At 36.7% G+C, this 14,413-nt stretch overlaps 1 protein-coding gene across 12 annotated transcripts in view; it reads right to left on the bottom strand.

The window, feature by feature from the left end:
• cacna1c (calcium channel, voltage-dependent, L type, alpha 1C subunit) overlaps positions 1-14,413 on the bottom strand; it is a 190,283-nt gene that overhangs the window by 18,334 nt on the left and 157,536 nt on the right. For 9 of the 12 annotated variants that reach the window (XM_024289135.2, XM_024289219.2, XM_024289126.2 and 6 more), the window contains 8 exons: positions 10,198-10,285; positions 8,542-8,649; positions 8,387-8,439; positions 8,157-8,303; positions 7,876-8,077; positions 7,625-7,783; positions 7,447-7,557; positions 5,607-5,690 (listed from right to left, as the gene is read on the bottom strand). In XM_024289135.2, the coding sequence (XP_024144903.1) occupies positions 5,607-5,690; positions 7,447-7,557; positions 7,625-7,783; positions 7,876-8,077; positions 8,157-8,303; positions 8,387-8,439; positions 8,542-8,649; positions 10,198-10,285 (952 nt within the window). Of the gene's footprint in view, positions 1-4,727; positions 4,812-5,606; positions 5,691-7,446; positions 7,558-7,624; positions 7,784-7,875; positions 8,078-8,156; positions 8,304-8,386; positions 8,440-8,541; positions 8,650-10,197; positions 10,286-14,413 lie in introns of all 12 variants that reach the window. The other 3 variants (XM_024289151.2, XM_024289142.2, XM_036210155.1) reach the window with 1 other exon arrangement.

The following is a 14,413-nucleotide window of genomic DNA, read 5'->3' as shown; positions in this document are numbered from 1 at the left end:
GAATGACAGCACTCACAGTATATAATCAGCTTTTAGGCTTTTAGTAAAATTATTAGTTTATAAAAAATAATTGCATTTAATATTAAACTATATATTAACACTTAAAAAAAATAAAATTATCTTCAGTTTTTGCTTTTTTGTTTACATTAGTAAAAGTATGAGGAAGTCCAATATTTATGATTATTTTTCCATGACAAAATAGTCATACTTACTGATTTATGTCAAAGAAGTGTAGAATGTGTCATAAGTGTTACACAAAATGTTTTATATTTAATTTAGGAAGTGTTCACTTAATAAAAAGGGTCTGTTAAAATATCTAAATATGCTAAAAATAAAAAACTCTTGAGCTCTTAAAGTCCCATTTTAATAATCTTTTTATCTATTTTAACCCTTTAACATGAGAGACATTGCAGGTGACGCTTAAACACAAAATCTTTAATACTGTAACTTTCAACCATTAACATGATCAATATAATTCCATATTTGGAAGGAAGAAAGCGCCTCAAATTAAATTGATCGTCTAAACGGTTGAAAAGTTACAGTATATCAAAGAATAAAAACACTGGAGCTCCAGTTGTTAAAGAGTTAAAAGTGTTCCCAGTTGTCTTTTAATTATAATTATGCAATTTTTAGGCAAAATAATAATAAAAAAGAATTTTTTAGGACATAGTTTCTGCACAGCGGCAGGAGTTCATTAGAACTTTTAGTTGAGGGCGAGACTGTAAATGCAGAGCAAGCCCGCCCCTCTTTTCCCCTACCTGCTGTGGAGCAGGGAGCTTGTGGCTCACTCAACCAATTTTTACATCACTACTAAGCTCTTTTTCAACTAACATTTTTCGTTTGCTTCTGTTTCACTAGATTTGAATAAAGGAATAAATGCTTAACAAATGTAATGTCCTCCATCATTTAAAAAAAAACATTTTAAAAAAGCATCATTGGAAGGGGGACTTTAACCAGAAAGGAACAGAAAAAGTAAGGAGAAAGGAGAAGTGAATAAACTAGAAAAGGCAGCAGAGTGGAACCAAAAAATTTGATTACATCACAAAAATAGAGTGGAAAAAAGGTAACATGATAAAAAAAAAATATAGGGGAAAAAATGAATAAGAAAGTTGAAGGTAGGAAAAAATTTTAACAGGACCGTACACCATGCTTAAAAGTAAAAAAAGTTCCTCTGATTACAAAAGTACCTGTTTATTTGAAAGTTTTTCATCACTTTTTTTTTTTACGACAAAAACGGTAATAAAAATAGTCATATTTTGATTTTATATAAAAGCTTGAAGGGGTCTTCCATCGTGTCTCTGTGTGAAGACATGTTTGTGGTGTGTGATTACTTTTTTATAATTATGTCAGAAGATCAAAAAGGGAGACTATATAGAAACAGGAAATAAAAAAGGATGGAAGGAAGGAAAAGTCAAAATTGTAAAAATAAAATCTAATAAAGGACTAACTGGATTAAGAGAGATGTTGTGTAATTATTATTATTTTTTTGGTAAACTGTACCAATAAAAGCAGACTTCACTTAACTCATATTTTTTTTTGGAGAATTTGCTTAAAAAATGTGAAATTTTAACAGAAAATAAGCAAAAATTCGGATTTCTTTTATCAGTGCTGATGTGAGACCCATTTAAACTGACCTGTACTTTTCTCTCACATTGTGTTTTAATGAAAAAAAAATATTAACATCTCATTTGATTCCATGGGTGACATGAGAGTCATGGTGTCATTTTTGCCGCACATTTCTATTTTTTTGTGATCATGTGGGTCAAACAAACACAACAATAATATGTTGTGTGTTAAAATTCATATAAGGACGTTTAAATAGTAAATTTGAGACTCATGTTACCCAGCTTGCATTTCAGGTGAGCAAGCAGTCATTGAGGCAAAAAAAGAGAGAGATAAACATTCATAAAAGAAGAGTAAAGAGAACTGAAAAAGCTCAGGAGGAGAAGAAGGAAAAGGAATAGAGAAGGCATTCCGACGAGAGGGAGAAGTAGATGCAATTCATACTGGCATCCTCGGCAAGACACCGCTCGGAGCAAACCACTACGGATCTGTTCACACTAGCTCTACTCATACCAAACGGAAATGGAAAAGAAACCATACAAGGTTTAAGAAGCACCCGCAGATCGCTGGGGATTAGAGAAATGCTGACTTGAGGATAAAAACAGATAATAGAAATCAACAGGCACCCAACAGAGCAGCAAAGTGGGTGTACTTGGGTAATAAATTAAATGTTTACGAAGGACAAATAAAGCTAGCCTGTCCCTGCATCTCATTGCAAACATGAGAAAAGTTGCAGTTGACAAGTAGTAGATTAATTTCCCTCTAATCCTGCTGTTTAAAAACATTTAATTTTGCTAATGTGAGTAATGAAATGCAGTGAAGGGCTAACACATTACATGTCTAACAGGGTTTCACAAGAGCCTAAAGATCTGAGAGGACGGAAATGCGGAGGGTTTCTTAAAAAAAAAAGAGAAAAAAAAAAAAAAAACGGTGGCTGGACATCCCATTCCCCGTAATATTAAAAACTACTGGAAAAGGCAAAAACAAAATATCTTAGGTCATGCCTTCAGGTTAGACGTTAGAGAAAAAAAATCATTCCGTGAACCAAATCAATCCAGTTTCCTAATTTTTTTTTAAATCAATCAAATCAAAAGGAAATTCCAAACCAAAATCTGATGCAGTGCAACATTTGTGAAGTGTATAGATGACAAAGATGCATATCACTGGCCTCTTCAAAATAGGAGTTACTCTAATAAAAATTAGAGACAAAAAAATTGCATTTTGAACATCAAAAATGACTTTTCTCCTCACAAAGTAAAAAACCCCAAACATTTTAACCTTTTTATTTAAGTAAAAGTTCCTGCCATGACTTCATATTTAAAAATAATTTTGATTTTCCTTTTCCTAAGTAAATATGTTTAAAGACCCACTCTGATCATCTTTTGATCTATTTTAAAAGCGTTCCCATTAGTCTTTTAATTATGATTTTGCTAAAAGTTGCTAAAAGCTTAAAGCAGGGAGCTTGCCCATAGTATTATTATGCCACAAATAAGCTTTATTTTTTGAAACTGTATTTTTTTGTCAGCTCCTGATTCATAACAACTTCAGAAATGCAATTTTGAGCTTAATTTTCAAACACAGTTTTAAGAAAAAGTACATGAACATGTTGGGCTCACATGGATTTTTGCATGAATTTGTCATATGTTTTGATCTTCAGTCTAAGTCCAAATTCCCACCCTAATCCCTAACTACTACAAAAACAGATATATTCGGTGGGACTACATAGTATTTTAAAAGCAATTTGGACACCATGCTCACAACTTTACTTTTGTTTTGCTAAACGCCGGATATGACGTCACCGATTTCGCTAAGCGAAAATCGAATCAAAACAAAAAATACATTTATAATTTATGATTATACTTGTGTTGTGACGATGAAAATGTGGATTTTTTGTTAAAAAGTACACTTAAACATGTGTTTTCGCAAAAAAATGGTTCAACCGCAATGCATTGTGGTCTAGATTCGCTAATGACGTCACCGACTTTACTAAGCGAAAATTGAATCAAAACAAACATTTAATTAATTATTTATTACTCTACCTTTGTTGTGATGATGAAAATGTGGATTTGTTGTTAAAAAAGTACACTTAAATATGTGTTTTTGCAAAAATTGTTCAACCGCAATGCATTGTGGTCTATATTCGCTAGTAGTGAGTATTGACGCAAAGATTTCTGGGAAATTTCTAGGGCACTCGATTTCACAACTGTCTAAAAATGCAACAAGAACATGTTAAAACACCAAAATTTTCATCAGAGTAGGTCTTTAAAAATGATTGTAGTGTACAGGGACAGAAAACATGTAAGTAACTTCCTGTTTCCTGTGCTTATCGTGCACATAGAAAGGATTTGAGTTTAAGAACTAGTTGAATCTCAACACTTCCCTCGTCTTCGGGATGTTCATTCTCATTCAGCTCCACCGCTGACCACAGGGCCTCCATGTTCATAATAAATGAATTCATACATGCATTTACATAAATTTCATGGGTAGTGCTTAAATCCATTTAAGGACAAAACAGTTCCCCGTGTATGCACATGGTGATAAAAAGCACATTTTTTCTAATCGAACTTCCCTTTGATTTATGAACAAGGAGTTTTTTGTTTTTGCTTATAGGAGGAATTGTCTCAGAAATACTCTTCTAGCAGTTGCAGGCCTGGATATGTCACCTTTGCATCTATCATGCTATAAAGTGTCCATCATGCCAGGAGAACATCGAGCATGTCCTGTGGCAATGATCGAGTGCTGAATCAATGCAGTCGATTATATTAACAAATACAGTCTTTGATGCAACTGACCCTCAAAAGACGGAGGCAAACGCGCCTATCTGAAACCGTTTCAAAAGATCAGAAGCTAATCATTGGTGAATTAAGTCATTTGGAAAAAGTGCTGAAACTTTAATTACAGAAAGAAAGGATTTGTGGTAACAAAGTGTGCTTTAAATGTGGCAAAAGAAAGCCTTCTCGAGAAGCAGCTGTTCTCCAATTATGTTGTGCACCATCTGGATGTTTGATCTGCCAGACATTTTTTTTTTTTTGGTTTAAATTTTCTCCAGACGAAGTTTCTCAATCATTTGAAAGCATTAGAGATAGGCATCGCCGCTCTGTCTGTTTGAGTGTGTAGAAATGGCAAATCATGCAGGCAGGAAGGGAGGGAGTTGGACTACTTACGTTAACCTCAGTGATGGCTATGTCAACAATGCTACCCACAACTATCAAGGCATCAAATGTGTTCCATGCATCAACAAAATAATGCTGCATAGGAGAAGGGAAGGGCGGTGGAAAAAAAACAACAGAAGAAGAAAAAAAAAGGACAGAACATAAGACATTTAAAAGAAAAAATGGAAACGACAGAAATCAAAGGAGAGAGGAGAAAAGTAAGATCAAAACATTACATACATGAACATAGAAGTTTAGGATTAAAAGAAAAGAAAAGAAAGAAAAAACGAAGACGGAGCAGTCTGAAAATGGACTGCAGAGGAGGAGCAGCAGCGAACCAGTCATGCTTGTCCATGAGAGGAAATGTCAACAACAGCAGTAAAGTTGCAACAAAATCACAACATCAACAGAAAAGTGCCCATCGCTGGAGTAAAAATGATAAAAAAAAATTAATAAATAAAGCTGTGTAAGTTTATGATTGGTCAGGGAGTTAGTTTCGTTAGTTACGGGGTTAAATCGGAGTGTGCGCCACAGTGCAAACCGGGAAAAAACAGAAAAAAACTCTAGAACCCGACAACATTTCACAAGCCTTCACAGCTAAACCCTGCCTGCGACGTCTCCCCCTGCAAGTTCTTGCTCAGGAACCCTTGAGGACGGGGGTAGGTGAGGTTGGGTGGGGGGATGGGAGTCCCGCTGTGTGGCAGCAGCGGCCATCTTGAATTTAAAGGTGGCGGAGAAGAAGGAGAAGGAGGAAGAGGAAGACAGGTAGATGAGGAGACATCACAGAGAGGGAAAGGAGAGCGGAGGAGAGGTACAGAAGCCTGAAAGGACATACAAGACAGAGACAGAGAGGGAGGGGGACGAGACTGAAGGAGGGGGCGTTGTACTTACGTTGATTTCACTGAGAATGACGTCTATTATGCTGCCAATTACGATGAGGAAATCAAACACATTCCAGGGATCACTAAAGTACCCCTACACAGGATGAGGTGAGCAAGAGGAGGAGGAGGAGGAGGAGGTGAGAAAGGAAGGTTAGAAGGAACACAACATCTGATGGCACTTCGTAGTCCCCGTTAAGGTGGAATGAAGTCTCACAGTGCAGAAGAAACTAGGAAAAAAACTATCTTCTGGCTTTGTTAAAAATGATTGGTTAAATTGCAGTTATTTGTGATTATCCTTACAAATATTCTTTGGTTTACATCTTTTAAAAGGCAAAAATGTTCACAAAAGACACATTGGAGCCCAATTATTACACAATTTACACAAGCTTAAAGTTTTGTGAATATTTAATGGCCCACAAATCCTTTCAAAGTTAATAATGACAGCTTAAAATTGATTCTAAAGTTAAAAAAAAATCCTGGAAAATATGCATGAACAGTCACATATTTACTTCGAAATTTAAACAACTTTAATAAATAAAAAAGGTTAATCCAAAGTTAAAAATTTGAGTAAAAATATGCTCCTAGTGTGAGTATTTAACACACTTTCCTGAGAATTTAAATACAAGTATAAGTAAAAAAAAAAAAGGTGTTATGGGTAAAAAAAAAAAAAAAACCCGACTAAACAAAAGAAAAAACTCTAGACAAAAACAATATAACGCATCATAAATAGAGCACAAATCAGGATATTTTTTCTCCGCTGCCACAACAAAACCTACAGAAATTAAAAACAGAATAAATGTGGAAAACCAATAATCCTGGAGCTCATTCCAGACGTATTTGGATAAAATCCTGAAGAGAAAAATAAAATGTTAGTGTGCAGCTTCTCTCTGTTTGAATCAAACTTTATTTAATAAAAACACTGAAGAAAAGCTAAAAAGAAATTATCGTTTAAAATGCTTTACAGTGTATTCTGATGATGCACCACATACCCTGGCAAAAAAAAAATTTAACAAATATTGCACAAAAATCTCAAAAGTAAATATTTTCATTCAAAGATCTATTGATAAATATTATTAAAAATTTAGCGGGAAGCAAATTTGTAAAGTCTTACACAGCAGTGATGGAAGCAGTGGGCACTTAAAACAACAACAACAGCAAAAAACATCTTCAACTTCACAAAAATAGAACACAATTTTTAATCTTTCATTACTTATTTGTGAAGGCACACAAAAAAAAATGATTTTAAAGCAAACGATTTCCTCAGAACCTGTGAATAAAAACGTGTAAAGAGCTTCTGCATTTGTCAATAGTTATTTTGCAGCCAATAATGCAGCATTTTCAATGTGTTTACAAAACGATGATATCATTAGCATGCCTGAAATTTATAAAAGCACACAAGTAACATTGATGCTGTTGTTTAAAATCTTTAAAAAAAGTACTTTTGCACACTGAAGTATATTCAAAGTAGGGAGACTGTACTGTAAATGAAGATGCAACCCTTCTGAATGCGTTTGCACTTTTCTTTGATTTACAACGTGTGACATGTAACAACAGAGGCAAGAGTAAAAAATGATCTTTCTCTATACTTTGTGGTACTAATTGCGCTTTTTTCCTCAAAAAAATCCATCTGTTACTGTTTAAACAGCTGACACACCAGGACATGATTAGATTGGACCATCAAAACCCCATAGGCCATGGAAACAAAGAAGCAGTGAGATTAAAACCACATGACGCTGTCCGTTAATCCTCTTTTAGATCTCTTTTAGAAGTATGAAAATAAAAGAGATAAAGCTATAGCCTAAAAAAAGGCAAAAATATAGTTCCTGTGTGCACTGATGAGGTAGACTTACCCTGGGTTTGAAGGCGATGAGTTTAAGGATCATTTCTACAGTGAACAGCCCAGTGAAGAGCATGTTGAGGATGTTCATTGCGTCGTTGAAATTTTTGGTCTGGCCATGATGCTGCAGAAACACAAAGACGTCAAAAGTGTCCACTTAAAGTCACAGCTTTTGCATGTGTGGGACTCACCTGCATGGCCAGACAGATGGTGTTGAGAAGGATGAGTGTGAACATCAGGTACTCAAAGTAGGTGGAGTTGACCACATACCACACCTTGTACTGGTACGGGTTCTTGGGGATGTAGCGGCGCAGAGGACGAGCCTTGAGGGCATATTCCACGCACTGACGCTGTAACACACAAAGGAAGGGTATCTCCATCTGTCCCACCTTGTCCTCCAAAATTTGAGTTTCCGTCCTTGAAAAAGACACATAAACAGTACCTGGTTCTTGTCCAGCTCACAGTTCTTATACTCTTGCTCCCCCTGCTCCTGGAACGTGACGATGACGAAACCGACGAAGATGTTCATCATGAAAAAAGCAATGATGATGATGTAAATGATGAAGAAGATGGAAATGACCACACGGTAGTTGTAGATAGGCCCCACATCCTCAGCATGAGAGTCTATGGCCCGGTACAGTAACCTGGAGGAAGAATAGTCATAACCTTTAGACTGAAAGGGCCATACTATCATACTCATGTACTTGTGGATTCTAGGCATACCCAGGCCAGCCCTCAAAAGTAGACACCGCAAACAAAGCCATCATTCCTTGTAGGACATCGTCAAAGTTGAAGTCACTGTTCTCCCAAACTCTTGGGGATCTTTCTGGCTTTCCCACGTCTCCATCTTTATACATGATGTAGGAACCCCTATAAAAAACACACATATTCATGTCTGTCTTCCAAAAATTGGAGAGTAAGAACAAAGATCAGAATGAATGCGAGTCTCTCACCTGCACTCTGCCTGAGTCTGCTTAGAGCTGTCAGTGCAGTAGAAAAACTTGCCCTGATGGAGAGATTCGAAAGTTTTGGTGACACCTCTGATTAAATATGCAAAGACTTTCCAATGCCTGGCAGAAAGCATCTTTGTGCTCTAAAAACCCTTTACCTTGAAGAGCTGCACTCCAATACAAGCGAACATGAACTGCAGCAACGTGGTGACGATAACAATGTTGCCAATGGTCCTGATAGCCACAAACACGCACTGCACCACATGCTGGAAAACAGAAATGGGATGATGAGTAGATTATTTTTTGGTTTTTAAGAAAATTACATCACAGCAGCAGTCTGAAACTGGTATAATAATCTTCTTATGGACCAGTCTGAAAAAAGTAGGCATCCAATTTTCTTAATCTCCAGTTTCCCTTAACTCATGAGGGTAAAGTTTATCTTCATCTTCTTATTTGTACTCTAGGTTTATGTGTATAAAACCATTTAAATGTTTACACTCAACCCACAACTGTCAAAGTGAAAGCTAAGAAATTGTAATACAACTTCATTCTCTCTCCCAACTCGTCAAATATGAATGTATGGTTCAGGCACCCTCCGCACCCCTTTTTGATATTTTGGGTCTCGTCTTTGGTTGTTCCTATTAAATCAAAAGTCGCGGTACTGGACGTGAAACCGGGTTAGCTACCGGTATCGGGGTAGGGTACCGGTACTTGTCCAGTCCGTGTCCCAGGGGTTGGGGACACCTGATAAGCGTATCCATTTTTTTTTTGTCTGTTGCCCGGTACTAAGCGGCCCTAAGACCAGTACCGGTTCACGGCCCGGAGGTTGGGGACCCCTGATTTAATGGGAAAGCCAGCACGTCAAAAAACAAGTTGGGGACACCCAAAACGTCAAAAAGTGATGTAGAGGGGACCCCAACCATTTGTCAAGATGTGACAAGTTGGGAGTGAGAATGCATTGGACTTCAAAGATGCAAGGGATACAAAAAAAAGTTGCTAAAATGGGTATTTTCTAAATATAATAAATGCAAATCCACGTTTATTAGCAACATCCTCGCAACATTAGACAGCAGGTTGCATAATATTATGCATTATTGTTAAGGTGTTTGGGGACAACTGTCAGAGTAAAGAATCTTGGTAAATGCATCTTTCTTTTATTTTGAAGTCAAACGCTCTTTTTCTGTTTGCTCCTTGGCTGTTCTGTGAAAACAAACTCTCCAGATGCGTTCGTTTTTTGTTTTTGGTGCAGTGAGATTCATGTGTTGTCCCTCTTTCTCACTTCGCTCTGGGGGAGCGGGAGAGACTCCAGATTCCCTAGGTGGCTCGTATGTTCTCCTGTTCTTTGCAGTGGACCTTGCCTCTGGCTCGTTTTGTCCCTCAGTTCCATGTTACACTATTCCAACATGGAGTTGTAGAGTTAGATAAGCTGACTCTTCTTTATCAGTCCTGGTACATCACCCGTCTGACCTGGGAGAGGATCCCTCCTTTATGTGGACATCCTTGAGGTTTCGTCTTTTTTTTTCTTAGAAACTGTTTTTTTTTTTTAGGAGTTTTCCTTACTGAGAAGGGCAGGAATGCCCAGTTTAGTTTTGTCTGTTTAGTTTAGTTTAGCAATCAGCTACTGTTTATATTTTGTGATTGATTTTTTGTTTTAGGACAATTACTGATGTGAAGCCAATTGAGACAACCGTGTGGGCTATGCAAACACAATCAAATTGAATTGTTTCTCTGGTAGCAACTCTACCGCAGACTGGTGCCTGTCTGCAGCCCCGGGGTCGGGGACCACTGCATTACAGTCCACATTTCAAACAAACCTTCAGTCCTTTGGCTCTGTTGATGGCCCTCAGTGGTCTGAGCACTCGCAGGACTCTCAAGATCTTTACAACATTAATTGCACTGGACCTGAAAGACACCGAATCTTAAGTTACGGACCAGAAAAAGGTTCAAGTGATTCTTGAAAGTTTGAGACAGCAGAAATTATTATCAGAAGCATCTGGACTGAAGGACAAACTGGAGATCAAGACAACTCAAAGAAAATCTGACAAGAAACACACAAACAAGGTGGAAAATAACGCAGACAAGACCATAAATAAAAAGTGAAATGTTCATGAGTCATGATTTCTATTTAAGAAAACCGGCGAAATGTGCAGTCATTTGAGAAATCCAACATTTTTAACTTTCTGTTTAGTCTAAGATTTTGAAATTTTAAATTATTGACCAAACAACTAAAATATTAAATGATGTATACACAATTTTTGAAGACGATACATTGATTATACACTTATTTCGCTTTTTTTAAGTGAATTTAACCATTAGGTAAAGCGTGAGCACTAAGGTTTAAAGTCCACCCCAACCATATTTTAATCTGTTGTCTTTTTTAATTATGTTTATACCATTTTAAGGCAACATTAAAAAAAACAAGTAGTTTTCTAGAATGTCGTATCTGCAGAAGTTCACCAGAAATTTGCCTGAGTTGTGGGTGGAAGTAAGCCTCTGCTGATATCCCATCATTCCTTGATTTACCCTGCTCCTGAATCACAACAACTTGAATAAAAATATGCAGAAATTCAGTTTTAATCTTAAATTCATTTATACTTGTTGTCCATTATGAGAAAAATGCAACAAGAACATAATAAAAGCACAATTTTTAATAAAGGGGGTCTTTAAGTTCATTTTACCATGAATGTTTTTTAAAAATATAAGCGTTAAGATACACGTAACAGAGCACAAAAGACACAAATAAAAAAAAACACAAATATGCACGACGCAGACAGAACAACTAAAACCGCTAGACAGACATTAACAAGCAAACAGAGCTACTGTGCTGTAAGAGAGTGTCAGTACAAGCCAACGATCAAACAGTGTGACCTTTAAACAGAAGTGGCTTCTACATATTACCAAAATGACTCAAATTAGTTTGCTGACATTTTGAGTTTGACACTTATTGATTGTAAAAAGATGGTACATCCGTTCTTCTGTGGTCTGACCTTGATGGTCTGATTATCACCTCTGGACATCAACACATGTGAACGGTCTTAAAGTAAAACCAAGCAGTTCTAAAAACCACAAAAACAACCACCAAGATGTTCAGAGAAAGGAAGAACAAATGCAAGATCTTTTTCCCACCAAAAATAAAAGGTTAGAAAACAAACAGTGTCATCAAAATGTCAAAGTACATCTGTAAAAGGAGGTGACATTTTTTATTTTATTTTTTTTCCGCTGAATTGAAACATTATTTAGAAAAAAAGAAAGTGTGTGAAGAGGGGGGAGAACACTTGGTGTGCAACTTTTTACAGAAGAGGGGAAAAAAGTTTGGAAGCAGTTAAAGGTAGTTCACACGGAGTGGGATGTTATCAGCCACATATCACAGTCAAACCAGCTGTGAGGATATGTTCCAGTCAAAGTACAGTTCATAGAAGAGTTGAATCATAATGCTTTAAGTGTTGCCCCAGTTGAGCGGGCTGACAGTGACAGAGAACACTATTTACCAACCACCTGATGACAAGAAGTACTCTATCCATCTAAAAGAAAACAAAAATAGATACGAAGTCATAAGATATTGATTCTTTTTGGCCTTGTTTCTGCTGTTCGTCTCCCGGGATTACACATCTTTCATGGTGGGAATCTTTTCAAAATAAAAGTCTGTATATGACTACAGTACATGCAGTTTTTGAATACTTACAGGGTATTTTAGTGGCATTTATATGGTACTTTCTGTGTACTTGTCAGAGCTCTGTCGCCCCCTCTGGTCATTGACGGGAGCCGTCTCCAGAGTACTAAATGCACTACATCTCCCAGCAACCCCAACGCACAGTTCCTGGACGCCGCTCACCTGACTATCGTTTTGAAATCCCTCACATGACACTTAATCACTGCTCAGAGCCTCACTCAGTGCGAAGTATTGTTTGTGCCACCCTGCCTGCAGTACTGAGCGTTCCTATCTGGACCTGATCTTCTGTTTACCTGACCCTGCTTCGACTCTGACCCAGTATGCCTGCCTCGATCTACGTCTGTCTTGTTCTACCACATCGTCCAGTCAGAGCTACTGTCAGTAATTCGCCCAGTTACATGGACTGCCACCACATAACCTGGAAAAGTGACCAGGCAGTCACTAACCAATGGCTAACCAATGGCTTAGAAAAAAAATCATTTGGTCACTGGAAATGTGTAACTTTTTCTTAAAACTTCCATGCAGCGTGTAAAAATGTAACTGCTGTCTCCTGATTATAATTGCCACCACGTGGTCACACATTGAACTTGCCGAAAAACTTGCATTTAGGTCTAAGTAAGTACTTTGAAGGTAATTTCTCTTTACTTTCTATCATGGTAAATACCATGAAATATACAAGAAGTTAACAAGTAAATTCAGAGTACTTTGTTTGTACTTGCCTTGTCCTAACATGGGGTAGGTACTATAAGAGACACATCAATTCAACACCTAAAAATTCATAGATACCATGTAATTAAACGTAAACATTATAAATATATATATATATAAGTACCTAGTAGAAACATCAAAAGTACCATGAAAATACCACTTAAATACCCTGTAAGTACCATACTGTAGCATTTCCGTTTTTACTAAAATAGATTTTCATCACCAGCTCTTCCACGTCTGCTCCTAACTGCTTTACGACATCAGGAGAAAAAAGAAGTAAATATTACGTTTTTTTTAAATATGAAATGATACAAGCAAAAGTGTTTTACAGGCAGAGAGTGCTACATAGACACAATCAAATGCAGATCCATCACATCAATTTAACTGTGATACATTCAGGAAAACTCCCACATACTCCACACTACCTTTAAGAAGCAAAAACCACGGAGTTTTGGCATTCACGTGTCATTTCTATAGCCCAAGAGAGTCCTACCCAGAAACATGAGAACAAATTTGACCTATCAGCTCGATATGAAAGGTGACTGGAGAATTACAGGCTCATTTATCCAAGGCTGGGGACAATTTATGAAATGAAGCACTATTTATGGATGAAATCCAATTAAGTTGCTGCCTATAAAGAGACATATTTGCACAAAAGTAGTGCAAAAGAGCACTATTTATTCAGAATATCAAATCAGCCTTTGGGCATATTATAATATAGCACAATATGGCCTGTCAAAACATAATGAATTATTATTTTCTCCTTCAAAGATAACATTTGACTCTCCAAGACTATAGAAAGATCAAATCAAAACAGTGACAGCTTTACACAGTAAAGGTGAAGGTCAGTTGAAGGGGTTATCGACACGGACTAATATGGACTTACGTCGAGAAGTCTAGTCTATTAAGCATTAGAGACAGAGAGTGTAGTATAGTGGATTAAACATCACAAACACAACAACAGCATTTCCATGAATTGTTTACTTGGAGGAGCAGAAAACAGTTGTTTTAATGACAACGTGAGAAAAGAGCAAAGTCAGAGAACACTCAAGTGGACAACTTCCAAACATTTCTTAAACTCTAATACACGTGTGTAATTCAAATTCAGTTCATGCAAGTCTGCTTAGGTATACTGTCAAGTGTGATCACATATATGAGGCTAAATTGGGGCCAAAAGTAAAAAAAAAAACTGAAATACAACAACTTAAAACTGAAAGCTAAAAAAACTGGTGAAATAAATAAAAACAGTGAATGAGGATTTCTGCAAAACAAATATAATCTTGATTTATTTCAGTTTCAAATGTTCTGTTTTTAAGTTTCAAAGCTAAAATTTTCACTTTCAAACTTTTTTTCACTTTTTTTTTCCAGTTTATAAATAGAGATATTCAGTTTCGACCATTGACTATATAAAAGAACTGGACTGAGTGGCCCCTCCCCCTCACTTTCCCTATGGGAATCTAAACTGAGAAATAAAGAGCTATTACTCAGTCATTCTATTTGTCAGAATAACCTTTCTTCCTCTGACACATTTTTCTTAACATCTTCTTGCAAATCCTAGTTATTTTTAATTATGTTTTTCTTCTTTATCGCAAGTTATTCAAGCTATAAAGTGACCAATCATTCAGTCATTCATCGTCCAGACCGCTTTTTTC

Source organism: Oryzias melastigma, linkage group LG23 (assembly GCF_002922805.2).
Source record: "Oryzias melastigma strain HK-1 linkage group LG23, ASM292280v2, whole genome shotgun sequence".
Lineage (NCBI taxonomy): Eukaryota > Metazoa > Chordata > Actinopteri > Beloniformes > Adrianichthyidae > Oryzias > Oryzias melastigma.
This window is presented reverse-complemented; position numbering and strand designations above follow the sequence as displayed.